The 13,562-nt window shown below is 34.7% G+C and overlaps 1 protein-coding gene across 5 annotated transcripts in view; it reads left to right on the top strand.

Annotated features, from left to right (window-relative positions):
* The window catches only part of LRRC7 (leucine rich repeat containing 7), a 519,751-nt gene that overhangs the window by 288,768 nt on the left and 217,421 nt on the right, over positions 1–13,562 (top strand). The window contains exon 8 of one of the 5 annotated variants that reach the window (XM_082356468.1): positions 5,434–13,067. The exons of the other annotated variants lie outside the window; for them this stretch is intronic. Coding sequence (XP_082212594.1) covers positions 5,434–5,440 — 7 coding nt within the window. The 3' untranslated portion in view covers positions 5,441–13,067. Of the gene's footprint in view, positions 1–5,433; positions 13,068–13,562 lie in introns of those variants that run through there. 5 annotated transcript variants of the gene reach the window in all.

Here is a 13,562-nt window from a genome sequence, read left to right as displayed (position 1 = left end):
TGATGAAGCAGTCCAGCTGATATACAGATCCAAAGACCAGGAGAGAAATCTAGAAATAGAAGTTTGAGAATAATACCATAAAATTCATTATTAAGCCCAGAGCAATCAGGGCTGAATTTCTAGTTCTAGTAGAATGATTAGATTAATTGAGATAAGTCAACATGGTGAGATATTTTATGAAGTCATTAAAATTATGTTTTTAATGATAAGAAAATGCTCAAATAATAATATCATATCAAATAAAAACAGAAAACAAAATTGCTTGTGCAGTAAAATCTCAATTGTGTAAAAATTGGCCTTAAAAAGGCTGGAAAGAAAAGCATTAGAGTTATAATGGTCCTACTAAGGTTAAACATTTATGGTGACTTTTCCCCATCTTTCCATTTATTTATATTTTATAAGTTTTCTATGTGCATTACTCAAAAATCAATTTAGGTTAAAGGATGGCTTCCTGGAAAGATAATGATTAAGCTTAGTTTAAAGGTCTAGATAGAAATTAACCAGATGAAGAGGATAACAGTACTAGAGGTACATAAGTGAGGAATACAGTGTGCACAGGGATCTGTAAGCAGTTGAGGGTTGTTGAAACACTCATGATGTCAGAGAGTGGTCAGAAAGGAAGCTAGATAGGAAAGTGTGTTAGCCCTATGACAGCTTGTTATGTTGAGATTCTACCCAGTGTACTCTGAGCATCTGTTAAAGACATATATACACAGGGTAGTGTATTCATTTGCTAGGGTCACCACAGCAGAGTAACACAGACTGGCTTAAACAATAGAAATTTATTTTCTCACAATTTTGGAGGTCAGCAGTCTAAGATCAAGGTGTCAGCAGGGCTGGTTTCTTCTGAGGTCTCTCACCTTGACTTGCACAGAGCCAGCTTCTCTCTATGTCTTCACATGGTCTTCCCTCCATGAATCTGTGTCCATATACCCTCTTCTTATAAGAACACCAATAACTGGTGTCCTTATTACATTAAGGTCCACGCTAGTGACCTCATTTTAACTTAATGACCTCTTTAAAGACCTATTTTTAAATACAGTCCTATTCTGAGTTACCAGGGGTTAAGACTTCGACATACGAATTTCGAGGAAGGGGAGACACAATTCAGTACATAACAGAGAGTGATATGGTTAAATTTCCTTTGTTAACCATGTGGAATATGGATTTGAAGGAGAAAAGATGGATGAACAGGCTGTTTTAATAATGTAGGCAAGAAATCATTATGTTGTTTAGAACAGTGAATGTATATAAATCAATGAATGCAAAACACATGTAATCATAATAATTCCAGAGAGAGCAGCTAGGTTAGAGGGGAAATAATGAATTCAATTTGGGAAGATTCAATTCTATACCTAGTATAGAGTTAGATACAGGAATCTGAAGCTCAAAGACAGATTGTTGGGATGGAATTCTGGATTTGGGCATCATTAGTACATATGTTATTTGAAACAGTGGGAGCAGATCAGTGTATCTGAGTGATGAGAGCAATGGACTTCGAACAGAAAACCAACATTTATAGATCAAGCAGAGAATGAGCCCATGAAGGAGACATGAAAATGTGAGGTAAAGCAGAAGAGTGCCTCATCATAGAATCTAAGGAAGTAGAGAGCTTTGATGAAGGGAATAATCAATAGTCAAAGAGAGCTTTGTGATCCTAAAGACAAAAACTGAGAAATGTTAGTTGGATTTGGAATTAGATGGACTTTTGGACGTGGATACTTAACGACAATTCCTTGAACTTCTATGTGCTAGATACTGGGTGAAGCATTATAAAGCATATAATTATATTTCATTTTGAGCTTCACTTAAGACTGAGAGAAGGGTTATTATGTCTGTTTTACAGATTAAGAAAACAATGGCTCAGGAAAGTCAAAGTACTATCTCAAGATCAACAGACAACAGTAGATCAGTGGAAGTCAGCTCTAGACTTCTTTCTGTCACCAAAACTGGCATGATTAACCACTAGTAATACTAACTCCCTAAAAGTGAGGCAGTTATATTAACTTGGAAGAACTAGAATTCCAGAGAGCTGTGGGTTAGTGAGTGAATGGTGAGGAAGTAAAATAGACCACCCTTTTCAGAAGAGAAGAAAGTAGGACAGAGACCAACCCATCTTGCTCTCCTTTGTTTAGTACGTTGCCTGGAACACAGTAGATGCTCAATAAATTTTAGTTCAATGAACAAGAAATAAATGTTGACGTGAGCTAGGCATAAGGTGTACATGGAAGAGGAGGCAGCAGAGATGTAGATTGCGTGCAGCCCAAGGGGGGAAAAAAATGTGGAGAGGATAACACTGAAGAAGAAAGAGAAGAAAACTTAAGCCAGGTGCTTCCTAGAAAATGTTGCTAGGGTTCAGGATCAAGAGCACAAGTAAGAATTTCACCCGAAACACCTTCTTTATGGTTGAAAAAAAAAAGTGAAGTATAGAAATAAGTATGTAAGGACACGTGACAAGTTGCTTCATCTTTTAACAATCCTCTCCATATTAAGCTTCTTCAGGAAAGAATATCTCACTGTTTCCAATAAGTTATTTGTTTTAAAGTTTTAATAAAGTCATACATGTAATGCCCTGTGCCTAGATTTCCCTCTTTTTCACTGTATGGTAATCTTTTACTGCAACATAAAGACTTAGATCACAGATTATCTCTTAGAATTATTTATTCAATTCTCCAAACAGAATCTGTCACTCCCTCTCTTTTCTATCTCTTAATGCAATCCTGTAGTGACTTGAAGGCCATAGATAAAACACTCTTACATTTATTTATTAAGTGCCTTTGAAATACCTTAGCATATCAACAAAATATTTCAAAATGTTATATGGAATATTTTAAAGCAAAGGAATTTCATAAGCTGATTTAGCTTGGACACAATTGTATTTATTAATTCAACTTTTCTATATAAAATATGTTTTAAATTTTCTTACTAGTCAGCTAAAGACCATTCTGTTAGATGACTGCATTTTGTAATAAAAGCACATTCTTAATTCATTGAGTTTTAATAATCTCATACTGCAAGTGACATATAGGTTGGAAAATTTTATGCAATGTATTTAAAGAATAAAATGTCACTTGCCATTATAAAGATTTATCTATTGATCACTGTGATGTTTAAAGAAAATGATTTGTACTTGTGCCCTAGCTTCACTATCTTCAAAGCCAAATTGTGTGCTGTAATACTTTAAGCTTTCAGCTGGTGTTGAATTTTGGCTGGTTCAATAGTGGGATGAGATTACTCACTGCTATATTACTATTCTGTTAAACAAATTCATTCTTGAATAATCTATATGCCCTATGGGAAGGTCAAATGATAAGGCAGAAAGATCTGAAACAAAACACTAAGATTTCATTGTTTTGAGTTTGGCAGATGTCCAGTTGCATATTTCAAATTATCTAAGAAAAATACACAAAGTGCACAATTATATTCAACTTGAGCTTGAACTTGAGCTATATAGAATTATCCTCATCTAATTTATAAAGTATACTGGTATATATGAAATATGAAATATAACATTCTTTGTAACACTTTGCACATGCTGATATTTTCCTTCTATCACTAAATTAAGAATGTGAACTTAATAAACATATATTGGGAGAGTTAAGATAATGTTGTGGAATAGCTATATCAATTTGTCCATAAACACCTCTTTAAATAACTATTTAATATTATACCCAAAAATACATAAATAAAACTAAAACTCTAGCAGAATCTGAGACAAAATATCCTCACAAATAATCTGTGTATGCATTGCCTGCCAATTAAACTTGCAAATAGGTAATTTTTGCTCAGTCTATGTGCATTTTTAATCTACCTAATGTAAGCATTGAATTGTTCAACTTTTAGAACATTTGCCAAGTTGCAATGTAATTAATAATCATATGGATTTGAAGACTCTAGTTCTTTCTTTCTACTATGAAAATGCTTTAAGATTAATGTGCATTAATTTCATTTGTATGCAAAAATATTGTAATGTAAGATTATGTTTTTATTTTCTTAATTGAAAATGTAAGTCTAACTGGAGCAAAGAGAAATTTCTAATGCAGATAAACTATTCAATCATCATTTAATATTATGTATAACCATAATTGCATTTATCTGCGAAAACATAATTTGCTTTGTTTTGCTATTTAAGCATATCCAATTTTTAAATATGTTAGTAAAATTGTAGCATTTAATTAATTTGAATAAAATGTACATCAAAGTTGTAAGTGAAATATGTATATGTATAAGATTAATTGAAATATACGATTGGTGGCTTTTCTGGAAATAAAGGAGAGAAAAATTAAGGTAGAGTAATAGCGTGATTAATTGATTCAGGATGGCTCCTGCTGAAAAATTATGTTCAGTAAGAGTTTGTCGTTATAATTTGTGATCATTTGTCACTTTACAGTATATCATATATAGTGGATTCAGGTGCACAAGCTGTATAAATGACTGTCATAAAAATGCCGATTTTTACAATAAAAAAGATGGTTATTTTACTGATTTAATTCAAAAGTCATTGTATATTAATTTGAGCTATTGTTGTGTTTCCAGAGATGGTAAATACTTTGTAAAGGATTTTGTTCTTATATATGCATATATCATTTAAAAAATCAAATCAATTATTTTTAAAAAATATATTTCAAGATACAAATTTCACATGTTTTTATTAAAACATGAAGATACTGGGCAAAAGTTGTTTTTTAAATATTTAGTAAAAAATAAATAGAAGGAATGATTATTTTTTACAACCCAAAACATTCTTTCACTCAAAATTCTTTTAATATAATAAAATGTACTCTTTTACAGTATGTTCCCTTCTATATCTCACTGATTTCTTCAGTGTTGTTATCTCATATAAGAGCTTTTGTTAAACACTATAGATTAAGCTGAATTATTCTACATATGATGGGAACTGATAAATTTGAGAAGAAAATTTTATTTAACAGAGGACATTCATAAACCAAATTTTGTTATTTTCAGAGAGAAAAAGGGACACAAACTCAGAGTAACATACCAATGGGCTCATTTGTGTTCTGCCTTAAACAACAGACATCAGTGATGCTTGTTATTGTAGAGTTAATTTAAATGAGTAGAAATAACCTTGGAAATAAAAGTTTAAGCAAGTTATTTTCATGAGACTGGTTTATTATGCAATGATTTTTATATGAATATTTTGCTTTCTTCTTTTAGGAAGTATGCATGTTTTTAGTCATCCTGTCAAATACCACTCAGTCTGATTTTCTGTTTCTATCCTATCTAGTACTTGTCTAATCCTAGAACTGTACCACTTTATGAAAATCTTGTTTATAACCTATTTATATAGAATTATATGAAAACAAACAAACATTTCACCTCCCTGTACTGTAGACCAATTGGTAACTATTTTAGTCACCTTCTGCATTAGGAGTTCCATCTTTTGGGCATTGAAATTGATTTTTCTCATCTTAGCATCTGAAGATCCAGAGTGTGCCCCTTGCCCAATCGCCTGAGACTATACAGTGACACCTACAACAGAGGATGTGGAGGCAGCAGCTTTCGGGCACCAGAAATGGCAGCGTCAGGAGCATCAGCACCAGTAGACTTTGTAGAGGTAGTTCTCCCAAACTGTATTATGAAACCAAACATTTTTGGTGTGCTGCCTGCTGATGGGGGCTGCCTTCTTACTGCCTAGTGTTATGCAAAATGTTTGGTCTTTGTTAAAGCTTAACAATAACATTTCTGACTAATATAGAGCAACCTGATTTTTTTTCCAAGTGTGTTCAGTTACCTTAACTTTCAACTAACATGAATTTTATCAGTCTCAGAAAAACATTAATACTCCTATCTTTGTCCAGTTTATTTCACTGTTAGTTTATATAAAGCTGCTGTCACATATAATTTTTGTAGAATTTTTTTTTACTAGATCAGAATAAACCATCATTTTAAAAGACATCCTAATGAAGTAAATAAGAGAATTTCTCTAGTCAGTTATATACTTCAGAGACTGAATAGGGTTGCCCAGGTTTTCTGTGTGGACCGCCTAGTGATGTTCCATTGTGAACTTATTTTGCAAAGTGAAAGATTATTCCCAGATGGTCCCAGTCAAAATATGAAAGACCAGTGATTGATTGGTTTTATATATCCTTTCATTTTATGTAATTTAATGTGAAATAGTTATTTTGTAGCTATAAATCACATTTGTTAACTAACCACATTGGCTTTATCTATACAGTTCAATGACTTATAACATTTCAATTTGCATGTAGAATGAGCCTCTGTAATGATGTCTTTGCAAAATAAATAACAGTTGACACAATGGGTGCATTTGCTTTTAACATTTTATACATTTGACTTAGAAAAGTAGGATATATTTCATATTGAAATTTTGAAGAGTTTGAAATTCAGCATCCAGAGATCTTCATCTTGGTGCAGTACAACAAATTCATTCTTCACCCCATCTTCACTCCTTTTTGGAACAAGACAAGATACAAAGAATTTATACTAGTTCTATTGGAACTATTGCTTGATTAAATATAATTTGAACCTTCTTTGCATAAACCAGATATGAGCAGGATAGATACATTGACCTTAATAGTATTTTTATTTTTGTTTTTTTCATTTTTTTCTATTTTATTTTCTTATTTAGGAAATTACGAACTGTCATTTTTTGCCAAATCTACACTATGGAGTTGAAATGTACCTTTCTGAATATTTCCATTCTGTCTTAATGTATTTTAATTATGTGAATTTATAAAATAATGGCCCTAAATGCATAGACCTTTGTAAAAAGTACATATATATTTGAAAGTGGATGTTGTGTTTTTAGTTAAAATTGTGTAAATACTGATTTTTCCATGAGTACTTATAAAGATCTTATGTAAAAATTCATAAACCTACTTAATTGAGTTTGTACAACATAGTTTTTAGCTGTGTGTCATATACTCATTGACTTCTGTCATTTTCACAATATATTGCATATGTCTCTAGAAACTGTATATTGAAAGGTATGTTGCTCTTCGAAGAACACAAAAGTAAATCTCTGACTCTGCTTTAGAACAAATTGTGCTACTTTATTATAGTTTTATAATGTGCTCTCATCATGTCCTTCAAATGCCATTTTCAAGATTACTTAAAACATTCTGCATGAAAGTAGCTTTAAAGTATTTAAGAAATACTTCTGCCTCTATCATGTTCCAAGTAAGGAACTGGATTTTCCATTGTTAAATTTTAAAAGTCTTACAGAGCTGCAGTTAAAATCTGCAGCATAATGCAGTAGTTCTGTTTGATAATTATTTTGGTGGCGTGACCTAACTGCAGTAAACCATGTTGCATTCCTGGTCTTATGATAACATATTACAATTGAGACCTTGTATATATAGGATAAAGGAAACTTTTCTTAAGGAAAAGACATTAACAAGTAACAAATAATTGTTATTAAGTTGGAATGGTTTAAAACTGCACCAGCAGAAGTGATTACAAAAGTAAAAAATTAAATCAAATACCACTGAATATGATACTTGATTCGTTTTTGCCCACTGTTCATGCTATGTCACTGTAGTGTTCCAACAAGTGGAAGTGATTATAAATTCCTTCACAATGTTTATGGCACTCTAATCTTTTATGCTAAGAGGAGTCACATATACCAATTTAACAAAAATATTAAATGTGTTCATTTCATAAAGTTACATAATTTTTAGCCTCTAGATATATATTTTTTTCAAACTAGATAAACTGGTAAAAGGATAAGATGTGTGTATGTGCATTTGTTATTATTGAAATAACAGTAATCTATTGAGCTATCTTTTAGAAATATAGTCTATTGATTATACATTCATGGGTAGTGGAATATGCATATTAAACCAGAATTTGACTAAATATACAATAATAACTAAAACAAAAAATAACTCTTAAGGAGAAGGCAGCACAATAGGTGCTTACCCATTCTCCAGGATACCAAGTATTACAACAGAACCCCTTCCTTCCTTGTAAGATAAGTGTCCCTCCTGGGAACCTGGGCCACCATTTGAGCAACATATTGAATTGCCTTTCAACATCTTCTTGACATCTCATGAAGAGAAGTCAACTTTTATAGCTCTTAGCAGCGTCTTAGAAAATAGAATACATCTCCCTATGTCTCAGAAATTACAGGTTCCTGCATGTTTATTAAGAATTTCATATACTCTCCCATCCCTATTTTTTTGTTCATATCAAATTTTACCAACTACGATTTCTGCCATTTTTATTTTCTTTTAAATCAAGTCAACTTTTCCTGGAGCAAAACTGGCAGATCTAAATTTTGTCACAAAAGAATGCGATTATTTTTCAAATTTTTAGCCATAAACAAAACATAACAAAGTTATATTCGGTATTGTCAGTTTTATATTATTTGCTTCTGCTACAGCAATCAATATAAATTGGATAAAGAATGATAATTTATATGTATTTATTGGCAGAAAACCAGAAAATATTAGAAGGGCAAAAGTATAACATCTGGATGTCATTACAGTAAAAGTAACAGGTTCAGAACAGAAGGGGTTAGAACAGCCTGAGGATGTGGAAACTACACAGTTGCTCAAAATCTCATTGAAGTAAAAATCTTCTATAAAACCAATAATTCCCCCTGCCCCTCACCCAATACATACAACTTGCTCTGACTGCAGCTGTATGATACATAAGGATATAACATTTAAAACAGAACTCATAGTCATCTCTTGTGCTTGGGCAAATTTTGAAGAGAATACAAACCTTTGATTCAGGCCAGCTCAGTAAACATTTGTTAAGGGCCTACTTGTGTCAAGCACTGTGATTAACATTAGAGACACCAGGTACAACAGACCCCCTGCCGTTAGACAGATCACAGTTTGGTAAGGAATATAGACAAGTAAAGCATTACATGGAATACAGCATGTTGCATAGGATTATAGAAAAGTGACAAATGAACAGAAATATTGGGTTGGCCAAAAAGTTAGTTAGAGTTTTTCCATAACATCTTATGGAAAAACCCAAATGAACTTTTTCGCCAACCCAATAGTATAGCATAATGCTTAATCCTATCAGCAAAGTCCAGGTAAAAATTTACAAAAGAGGTGAAACCGAGGAGTCTTTTAAACAATAAATTTGAATCTAACAAGTGGGCAGAAGGAGTGTTGCTTGAAGAGGAAACATGTCACAAGGAAATGAATGTGCAAAATCGAATGCGTGAGGAAGGACTAGCCAGGAGGTAGATAGAAAAGATCTCATGAAGGGCCTATGTGCCATAGGTTAGACTTCATTTGTGGGTAATGTTGAGATTCTACTGAAAGGTTTTAAGTAGAGGAATGATAGGTTTGTGAGTGATGGGATAAAATTTATTACGTAAAGATTTATAGGCAATTTCTTCACTAAGGAAGCAAAGAACAAAAGACGCTCAGAATATTTTTTAACAGCTGTATTGAGGTGTATTTACACAATATAAAACCTACCCACTGAAGTGTACAATTTAATAATTTTTAGTAAATTTAGAGTTGTGTAATTATCACCACAACACAGTTTTCCACATTTCTGTCACCCCTACCAAAAGCCCTTGTGCTCGTTCTCGGTCAATCCTCTATCTATCTGATCTCAGTTCCTCCTCCAGCCCCAGGCAACCACTATTCTGCTTCCTGTCTCTATAAATTTGCCTTTTCTGAACATTCCATGTAAATGGAATCCTATGATACGTAGTCTTTTTGTGTCTGGCTTCTTTCACTTAGCATAATGTTTTTGAGGTTTCTTCCAGATTGTTATGAGATAAACAGAACAGTATTTCACCCCCCAAAAGACTGTGACTACTGGGAAAACAAGATGTATGAGAAGGATGTTGTGTGAACCTGGCCAAAGTGTGGGGAACAAAAGGGCACAAAAGTGTGAGGACAGAATGGCATGGAAAGAGAGTTCAATCAGAGTAGAAGAATCAGAGGTTCACAATCACATGAAAGTAGAAGAAAATATGTCAAGATATTTTAATAAAATGCATTCAAGACTAAATCTTGAACTTCTATTCCTCCCCACCTTAAAGGTTTGCAATGGGTAAACCTTGGACTTCCTGTTTGTGGATACAGCTCTAGCGATATCACAAACTTGTTAGCTTCTTGTATTAAAATCACTTCTCCGAAGGACACAATACCTTAGAGAAAGCCAATAAGTCATGACGGATTGACCTCGGCAGTTAAAATGTAAAGGGGCAAATGAATCTAGAACAAGCTGTATTTTCCTTGGAAAACCACTTGGGGCAATGTGGTTGGTGACACTGAGACTAGAAGTGCAATTTTTTAGAGAATGCAGGTTTGGTTTAAGAATTCCTGTTCAGTTGGAGAAACACTTAGGTGGCATTATAAGGCCACCCGAGTCATAAAAAAATTAGTTCTTTCTGCAGGAAGAGAAGGCTACTGGTAGTTTCTCTGGATCTACTTTCAAGCTCCACCCCATTAGCTGAAAAAGAGTGCCTTGCTGGACTACTAGTTACTAGAAAAAGTCATAGGATTACAGTGCAGCTGATGGAATAAAAAGACTAAGTGCTGGCCGGAATAGCCCACCACTTGGGTGTACAGGAAGGACAAGCTCAGAAACAAAGAAGTAACTAAGTAGGAGAGTCTGACAAAGATGTCCAGGTTTAATGTCATGACTGGCTTCAGGCCAGGAACCAGGTGAACCAAGGTTGGAGCCTCAAAATGAAGCTACCAAGGCAGGTTTCCCAAGGGTCTATCAAGAGAACTCCCTCCCTGGAAACCCCGGCTCCAATGCCAGGGAAGCCAGAAATGAACTTGCCACTCCTGACCCCTTAAGGGACCTTGTGGTCCACTGTGGCCTCCGGAGGCAAAGAGAGACTTCTCAGTCCTAGTTAGAGATTTTCTGGAGCCATTCCAGGGTAAGGACTGGAACTCAGTTCCAAAGGTGCAGACTTAGGGTCCCCTGACATGGCCCAGGGTGGATAGGACAAGTCCAGAACCCTGAACGTTGGTGTGGTCTGTTTGCTTCCATTAGAGTAATAATAGAGTGTCCACAAGCTGCAAAACTGAAACTCTGGTCTTGAAAAGAGACGAGATTAAAGCCAATAATAATATACTTATGTCACAAGAAGTCTCCATTCCCCTGTGAGGTGTCCAGAGACATAGGAGAAGTATTTGCATACTCTGGGGAAGAAAAGAGACATAAAAATGGACTTGGGTAAGATAGAGATTTTTGCATTTTTCCTCCCCCTTTTCCCACTTACTTTCTTCCCTCACCTCTGTTTTCTGAGAGGAGAAAAGACAAGTCACTGGCAGATTCTTTTAAAGAAAAGTTGCCAAAAGAGGAGAATCGTACTTATGTGGGCTTCGTGTGGAAGCTAGAGGTGAGGGGACATGACACATCGAGAGTACATACTGTGGGATTTTATCCAGCACTGAGGAAAGAGATGATCGAAGGTAAAGATGGGGTGAATATGGTAATAGGGTAAGAGAGTAAGCTTTTCTTAGGAGTTCTGGTGTGCTATAGAGTAGGATGGAAAATATCAATAAGAAATGCTATGAACCAAGTTAGTAGATCCTCTTAGCTGTCAAACAACTCGAGGAAAGAAATTGCTATTTGGAGGCTATGTTTCTTTAAGCATCCTTTACAACAGTATTGTAAGAGTGAATACTGATAGCAGGGAGACCAATTGCTATAATCTGGCAAAAAGAAGGTGAATGCCATGACAATAGGGCCAAGAAAAGTAAATAAAATTGGGAGACATTTTTGGAAGTGAAATTCAAAGGACTTTCATCAGTGTAGTTTATTCTTGACATATGTAAGGAAAATAGAGAAAAGTTGACAAAATCAAACTGATTCCAGATTACTCTTTAAATCAAGGCTTCACTCTGTGGCTTTATGATTTGATTTGAACAGGATTTTCTCAACAACAGGCACAGCCACTTTCAAATGTAACTAATAACAAATCTGTAAACCCAAACATAAAGTATCTTGCATTAATACTGTTTTTGATTGACTATAGCTCTGCTTCCATATATTACTTCGACTAAGGTCCAGTCCAAATGTCAGTATCTCTGTGAAAACTCTGGTTGCCCATCCGTAGTAACTCTACCACATATACCTATAAGACTTTAAATATAATATTGCTAAAAAGTTGTCATGTTATATTATAATAAGTTGTTTTAAGGTCTGTTTCCTTGAGCTCTTTGAAGATAAGACTACATTTTCATCCTTGCATCTCCAGTGGCTAGTAAAGTACTTTGTCCAAAGTTAGATTTGTTGAATGAACAGAGGAGATATGGCAATCAGAGGAAGTGTAATTTTCTGCTTAGTGTTTAAGTACTATTATATGTGATAAAAATAACACAATTAAATTCTAAGGGCATTCCCTATATCTAATTCAGAAATTGTGAAACTGTTGTAAGAACTATTATAATCAGAGCTCCCAGTGAAATCAATATATTTATGTGCCGCTAGTCTCAATTACTCAGGCTACTAGAATATTGTTGAGTACTTGTATAGGTGTCACTTTTATTTGAATTACTAAAATATAGTTTTAGTCCATCATTCTAAAATTTAGCAGATATCTTTTTTTTTTTTTTTTTTTTGGCTGTGTTGGGTCTTCGTTTCTGTGCGAGGGCTTTCTCTAGTTGCGGCGAGCGGGGGCCACTTTTCATCGCGGTGCGCAGGTCTCTCACTGTTGCGGCCTCTCTTGCTGCGGAGCACAGGCTCCAGACGCGCAGGCTCAGTAGTTGTGGCTCACGGGTCTAGTTGCTCCGCGGCATGTGGGATCCTCCCAGACCAGGGCCCGAACCCGTGTCCTCTGCATCGGCAGGCAGACTCTCAACCACTGCGCCACCAGGGAAGCCCCTAGCAGATATCTTTTAAGTAAGGTAATGATCCTGCCCTTTCTCTTCTCTCTTCACCTACTTGACTGGTTTCTTACTATCCATCCTTTATCTTCCAATGTATCAGGCCTATACATCTATCTTTCTGTCTTATTTATTTATGTACTTGCCTTTTTACATTTTTCTAAATTGTAGATTTCTTGAGGACAGGTATGTTGTTTTATTCATTCTCCAGAATACCTAGAATGGTGGCTTGCAAGTAGTATGCATAGCTAATGAAGAAGAAAGAAAAGAGTGAGAGGTAAGGAGGACATATTTGAGAACATTTGATCTAGGTTTCAAAGGGGAAGTTATATTTCAACTATTGGGAAGAAAGCAGAGGTATACGTGCAGAGGAAATGAAAGATATAAGAACGTACAGGGCATAGTTACGGAATGGCCTGATTTTGCTGACAGTTGGATAAGTTAAAATGAGCAGTGGAAGTAGAAGTTGAAAGGTGGATTGAGGTGGTCCTGGCTAACTGATAGCTACTAAAAATTTTTGACTACATGAGTAATAAGGAAGAGTTGGCATTTAAGGCAGCAGTTAAAAACTCAAAAAAGAGAAAATAAATGTTACAGCAGCATTTCATAAACAAAGCAAATGATGTACTTAAACACAGTGCAGTACACATTTTTTCAGTCTCTTGTGAGTGGCTGGCACTGAAGATAGATGAAGTCATATGCACTACATCTCAGTCTTTGTCTTCCCCTCCAGTAAAACAGTAATCTAGACAAAACTGT

This window comes from Balaenoptera borealis (genome assembly GCF_965194805.1).
Source record: "Balaenoptera borealis genome assembly, chromosome: 1".
NCBI lineage: Eukaryota > Metazoa > Chordata > Mammalia > Artiodactyla > Balaenopteridae > Balaenoptera > Balaenoptera borealis.
This window is presented reverse-complemented; position numbering and strand designations above follow the sequence as displayed.